At 37.8% G+C, this 7,500-nt stretch overlaps 1 protein-coding gene across 1 annotated transcript; it reads left to right on the forward strand.

Moving 5' to 3' along the window:
- Positions 1–4,597: 4,597 nt before the first annotated feature.
- Positions 4,598–4,945, forward strand: LOC145280363 (uncharacterized). The gene has a single exon (XM_080132134.1). It carries the CDS (start codon positions 4,598–4,600, stop codon positions 4,943–4,945), a length of 348 nt encoding a protein of 115 aa, XP_079988260.1.
- The last annotated feature ends 2,555 nt before the right edge of the window (positions 4,946–7,500 follow it).

Raw genomic sequence — 7,500 nt, forward strand, 5'->3', positions numbered from 1 at the left:
ATTGTAATTTTTTAACTTTATTTAAATTGCCTCTCCCTTTTTACTTTTTTATTTAATTAAAGTCCTGTGTTTTAAGTTTTTTAACTCCAACTTCTAAAGAGTTCCTACCTAAAATAAAAATCCATTATTCATTGAACTTTTGAATAGTCAAGTCGCTGCCTGATGATATCTGTTGTTTGATTGAAACAAGTGGCTATTTGTAGCAGCGGGATGTGAGCATGTTTATATAACAATAAACAAGTATATATATATATATATATATATACAGGGTGTCCACAAAGTCTGGCTACTTAATGTAGCCAGACTTTGTGGATACCCTTTAGATTATGCATTCAGACTTTGTGGGCATCCTTTAGATTGTGCAGCCAGACTTTATGGACACCCTGTAGACGCAGAAGTGTGTTTGTTTTCGTGTTTGAGAAGAGAGCGTCAAGCTAATTCCTAAAGCAATACTCCAAGAAGAGAATTAACAAACTAATTAAATCTGGCAATTATCATCTGCTAAAAACAAAAACATTATTTGATAGCAGATTACAATTATGGGCAATCTGCAGAAGGAGCTACTGCTGCTACTGCTGTTAATCATTCAGTCAGTTTGCCTGCTGACAGGTTGTCGTTTGTTTAGCTTATCATACCAGCTGAAAGATGAGCTGTGCAAGTCAGCAATCATTCTCCGTATCTATTTGCTTCCCCACGAAAAAAAAAAAAAAATGTGACACAAGGTCGTTTTTAATGTGGAAGTAAACGGGGTGGGGGGCACTCTGGATAGGAACAAAAATAAAAAATTAAAATTGTCTCGGTCATGAAGGATTTCTCCTCCACTGACTGAGGACAAAAAAGTCAAGTGTAGCATCAGAACAGATACTACACTGTGATATTGGCCCGAATGTTGTGGTCTCTCGGTATCTATCTGCTTCCCCCATGAAAACAAAATGTGACCATAAGGTCGTTTTTAATGTGGAAGAACCCCAACCCCCAACCCCACCAAGGGGGGTACTATGGCAGTATGGAAAAATAAAATTGCCTTAGTATATTTAACTTGAGTGCAGCATCAGTGCAAACATCACACCCCGACCACTAAGTCGAACGAATGTACTCTCTAAGGTTGGAAAGATGACTGCTGACTGCATGAATGTATATCAATAGTAATTATATAAAAGATGAGCATTTAACACGATTGTTTTGCGTTGTTTCTTGAATCTGCTGTTGTTTATAACTATGTCTTATTCTTAAATTCACATTTTGGAAAATAAATTTTATTCACATTAAATAAGATAGGTATTATATACATTTGGTCACGCGAGATTAACGTTAAGATTTTGTTCCTTAGAAGCGCAGGTCGAGTTTGAATTAAATAAGATATGTATTATATACATTTGAAGCCAGACCCAACGCATTGTTACAAAATAAAAAGATGTTTATTTTGTTAGAAATTTATGTTAAAGTCCATAAATATATTTCGACGGAAACCGTCATCTTCAGTATGCCGTTTTCTTTTTTTTTGTTTTTTTTTTGTTTTGTTTTTTTGCCATGTTGTTGTTGGAGCAAAGAATTAGCCGTTTGTTGTTTCTACGGTAGTTTTTTTAATTATTCACATTATTTGTGTATGAAATTAGTGTATTTAGGCAGCATTCCTTCATTCGAGTTTTTTTATCACTCTTAAATGTATATTTTAATCGACTTTTCATTGACTCTTTTTATCATTCGTAACTATATATTTCACTTCTATTTTTAATATTTTATCTCCACCTGATGATGATTCAAGAAAGAATCGAAAGCGCTCGTGTGAACCATGGAACGTTTGTAAATACCTTCCATCTTGAAGTTAAAAAAATCTTACGAAAGATCGAAAAAATTAAAAAAAGAATCATTAAGCAAGATATCTCTGTTGTTTTTAATAATGTTTGCCTGAATTATTTGTGTATATATATATGTTGCCGTGTTCGAATCTCTCCACTGGTGTTAATCGTGACACTCTACACTGATGATTCCCGAAAAGGATGAAACACTAATGTCTGTAGGTATTTAATAATTATTATAGTAAATAATTATGTCAGCTCTTTTAAGAAACTTGTTTCTTATCATTGAGCACTTTCAGTTGAAATAAGTCGATCAATTTAGCTCATATGCGCAGATCGTCATATAATGATTAGATCACTCTGACTGATGTTAAAAGCATTTAAAAAGGATAAATGTTTAAATCTCAACTGTATTTCTCATGGTTGACGGTAGTCAAATAGATAGGGTCCTTGCTAATGAAGCCAGACATGACTTCTGTTGCCGGGTTTAAATCTCTCGACTGGTGTTAATCGTGACACTCTGCACTGATGATTCCCGGAAGGATGAAACACTAGTGTCTGTAGGTATTTAATTATTATAGTAAATAATTATATATATATATATATATATATATATATATATATATATATATATATATATATATATCTATGATTCTGGTTGCATTGGGTTACTGATTTCTCATTTTTCCAAAGCCCGCCTTATCGATTGTCTAACAAGCATTGCCTTCCTTTGCCATCGCTAAGCTCTGCCGTTGACGTCTTACTTTTTATATTGGAGTTTTCCTTCTCCTAGCTTTTGCCTCAAGTAGCGAACTCTACAAAATAACAGATTTGAGGGTGGGACTGACCAGTCCACTCGCTCACTTTCATACATTTAATAAGAAACATAGGAGACCATGGGTAGTTAGCAAGCAAGCGGTTAAGAGGCAGAAGCTAGGGGGGAGCGCTTTTTCTTTAGCCACAATAGAAATGATGCTGGCCAAGTGTGTGCGCAGTCACGACTACCTAAAACAATATCCTCAGTTACTGGCATTCTGTCATTTCTTTCCATCCATCTTTTACCCTCATCATAATCACTTGTGGTGATAGAACTGCAAGCAACAGAGACAGGCCCAGAACCCTGGAAGCCTTCAATCCATGACTGCAGGTCAAAAATGATCATTTTCTGGTGACATTGCCATGACACCTGAATTCAGCAGTTGGACCCATGACTGAGCTGACCACTGCAGCCCACCTCACAGAGCGAAGCCCTTAGAAAAGGTAGGACAAGCATCAAACATGGTAACAAATCTGGCCAGTTTACCACGGCAGTCCCAACAATGCAAAACGCTTAAACAATAAAAATATCCTTACTCTTGGTGCTTGGAGCATCTGCACCCTCCAAGATGTGGTGAACACTATCCATCAGGAAAGCTGCACAACCTTCGTTTGCAAGGAGTTTAGCCAATTCAACATTAATATGGCATCCCTTAACAAGACTAGATTGCCTTGGGAAGGCAATGTCAAGGAAGCTGGAACAGGTCATACCATCTTCTGGAATGGGAAGGCTCCTGGGGAGCCGGGCATACATGATGTTGGCTTTGCCATCTGTTCCCAGCTCGTGCAGCAGCACAATCGCATTCCCATAACCATCAGTGACCATATTCCCATCAAGCGAGGTAGCCACATCACCCTGATTGAAGTATATACCCCAACTATGACCTCACACAATGAAGGCAAAGCTGCATCTTACATCCATCTCAACTGTATGATATAGAGAGTGTTGGCCAATAACAAGCTCATTGTACTCGGTGACTTTAATACCTGAGCAGGCAAAGACCATCGCCTGTGGGAAGAAATAATTAGCTTTCACAGTATTGGGGACTGTTATACTAATGGTCGACTCCTATTAGGTCTCTGCGCAGAATATGATTTTGTTGTGACCAACACTATTTTCAGACCACTCTAACCAACAGAAGACAGCATGGAGGCACTCCCGGTCCAAACACTAGCACATTCTGGACTATGTCAGAAACAGGGGAGACGTCTGCATCATCTGCTTAATGCCAGGAGTACATGGATGCTGGATGTATCGCAAGCTCTTGATCTCCAAACTATCCACAAGAACCCTTCGACTATCTAGAAGGACACTAGACAGTGTACCACACTGACACTTTGACTGTAGCAATTTTAGAGAAACCTGTGTAGTACCACTGGAAAAACCTCAGAGATGCCATAGCCACTTTGACTGGAGGAAATCATCAATTACTCAAACAAGAAAAGATAAGACTGGTTTGATCAGAGTCACGAGACCATATGTCTTCTCATTGATTGTTAAAGGTGGCAGTTGAGTCAGTCAAAGGCTGAGTAGTCTGTCCTGAATCTATTCTCCACATCTTTTCTATGTGTGGGTGTCAAAGAAATGCAGCAGAAATACAAAGTTATCCTGCTCACCGAGATCTTCTATGCAACAACTAAGGAAATTTTTAGCTCCACACGTTTATCAGTGGGTGAACTAAAGGAGGACGGGGTTATACCTATCCTTGACAGCAAGAATATTCTGAGGTCTCATTTGAGAACCTCCTCAACAACCAAGCCAACCTGTCAGATGATCTCCTGTGAATGACCCTGCAGCATCTTGTCAGTCACTGGATGGCATTCCCGCCTTCTATCTAAAACTTCAACAAAGCCTTTAAACTCATGAGACCTGGCAAAGGTCCAGAACCCAACAATAAACCACTGGAGTTCCTCACTCACAATGGCTTCATGATGATTGAGAAACAAAGACCCTCCCCAGCCACTTCCTTGATGCAACGGTCATGACAATATTCAAAAAGGGAAACTACAACAACTACAGGGGAATATCACTGCTAAGCATTGCCCGCATTCTCCTAGACTGTGTCCTCCTTGCTGAAGATGTCCTGTCAGAGTTCCAGTGTGGTTTTCGACCTTCTGATGGAATCATCAACATGATCTTCTGCACAGTAAATACAAGAGAAGAGCCCCGAGCAGCAACATCCTGCAATGTTAATATTTTGGGACTTGAAAAACGCTTTCAAAAAGTACCCCAACCTGTTCTGTGGCCAGTCCTTACCAGTTTTAGCTGTCCACCCGACTTTGATACCCTGATACGTGCCCTACATAATGTGGAGGGAGTATGCCACTAGAATTCCCTCTCGGACCAATTCCCCATTACTGAGTACCAACGTATTTCTCTCTTTACACAGTAGTTGACCTCATTACCACTTGAATGGAGGAATTTTCAACCTCACTCAACTTTGTGCCAGAACCGAGACCACCATGTATTTGGTGCAGTAGCTGCTGTATTCTGACAACAATGCCACTCCAGGTTAAACTGCAGAGGACGTCCAAACTCTAACAGACACATACAATATGGCCTATGAATGATTTGGGGTGCAAGTTAACACAAAAAAAAACAAGTTATTAATTCAACCACCACCTAGATTGCCGCTCTGAAACACTAACACCACTGTCAATGGCCAACCACTGGAGCAAGTAGATCATTTTTTGTATCGGGGGAGCATTCTTTTAACATCAACACCCACACATAGAAAAGATGTGGAGAATAGATTCAGGACAGACTACTCTGCCTTTGACTGACTCAACTGCCACCTTTAACAACCATGCACTGACGATGGCCACCAAAATCATAGTTTATGGGCAGTAGTCCTTCCTACTCTTTTATATGCTTGCGAAACATGAACCCTATATATAGGTAAAAATGCTAGAACGCTTCCAGCACTGAAACTAAGGCAAATCCTCAACATCTCTTGGGAGAGCTACACCACCAACACAGTGAGTAGTGTTGAGGTCATGAACATCATCCCTCACCACCTTATATGTAAATGGTAAAAAAAAAAAATGCCAGAACTCTTCTCACCAATTTATACCAATTCTCAATGTCTATGCTCTCTATCGCCATTCTAAAACTCGACTATTTTTAAAATAAATAAATATACCTTTTGTTGTAAAAATCTGATGGAAAAACATCTGAAGAAGTTGGTGGGGACAGGATATTTTTATGGACACATAAATCGTAAAATTGCCTTCCCACTAACGAAACAGCTGTAATGGAAAAAAAATCCAGGAAATAAACGAAGGTTATAAAAAAAGAAGAAAACGTGAGTCTTTGAATTTTCAACAGAATTTTGCACTATACATGCTCTGCACCTATTAAATAGATACATTGAGCTTAACTCGAAATTAACGGTGACTGGTTTTTAAAATAACAATCTAGACCGGTTAAACGAAAACGGTATACATTGAAATTAACGATATTTCAAAAACAAACTTAAAATATATATATATATATATATATATATATATATATATATATATATATATATATATATATTTACACAGGTTGAGTCACGGGAAACGGATATTTTTAGAATGCTCCTTGCTCTTCTTAAGTAAAGGATAGGGAGTGAGGAAGGTAGCCTTGAAACCTGCTTAAGATGCCGTTTAGTTTGTTGTTATTTGTTTATTTGTTTATCTTTTACGTTAAATGTTGTTTTAATTATTCACAGATTTTTGTTTTCCTTAAAAACATCCGTTTCCCGTGACTCACCCTGTACCTGTATATATATATCTACAATTATATAAATGCAACTTTGTCTGTGCATGTGTGTGTGTGTGTGTGTGTGTGTGTGTGTGTGTGTGTGTGTGTGTGTGTGTGTGTGTGTGTGTGTGTAAGTTCGTTACTTATAGACTCCAAAACGGCTGAACAGATTTTCTTTAAGATTTATAGAACTTTTGTCTACAAGTCTGGGAGTGATTTGTTTCAGAATACCCCCGATAATTACTGATAATCGATAATGAAAACCGTTATTTTAATTTATCTATCATCGATAAAGGCATTTTTCCATGCCGTCGCTTAGCAATAATGATAGAACAATGGGCCGTGAAAATTCTTCTGTGGGTAAGTATATAGGTTTTTTTTTTTTTTGCATGACATCGTCTGTAGGTTCAAACTCCACACGTAAATTTCTTAATTTTTTTTTCATTAACTGCAAAGAATTTTATAAGCTTTGAAAATTTACACGTTTTTTAGCAGTGCAAAAGTAACTTATGTTTCTATTTTTGAACGTCCGTTGAACAAGCAATTGATCCTGAAGAAATTGCAAAACAGTCTACACACATATTTAGTGAAAATGTGATTCAGAGGTTTCTTATACATCGGTTTAACAAAACATAGGCCTCAACAACCCAGCACAAGTAGCATTCCCGGCAACATAAGATAAGGAATTTTTGGACACAGTTGACTAATTGTAGAACTATACAGTGACAATCGCATAAATTCTTACAATGAATAGATAGTCCATATAGATCCTGCGGTTTCTTTCGCATATGGTTCAAGAAATCATGGCCCCCAAAACCTCGCCAAAGTAGTTGGTTTGGAACTGGAAGAATAGCTGCTAATGGGACAAATCAGAGAAATTGGATTGTTGCTGACACGTTGCATACCGCCCCTGTAGCTTAAATAAAGGGTTTTGTCCAAAACTCTATGGAGAAAGATTCCCGAGTTTAACAAGATACACCTAAAGGAGATCGTAGATTAAATTGATCAAAACGTTGTGAAAATAACATTCGAGATGAGAATGGAAATCATCAATTCTAAGTCAATGGGCAATAATTCTTGCACGTTTTTAACGGGTTAAAACGTCTGGTATATATATATATATATATATATATATATATA

This window comes from Euprymna scolopes, chromosome 7 (genome assembly GCF_053919585.1).
Source record: "Euprymna scolopes isolate OS-2025 chromosome 7, ASM5391958v1, whole genome shotgun sequence".
Lineage (NCBI taxonomy): Eukaryota > Metazoa > Mollusca > Cephalopoda > Sepiida > Sepiolidae > Euprymna > Euprymna scolopes.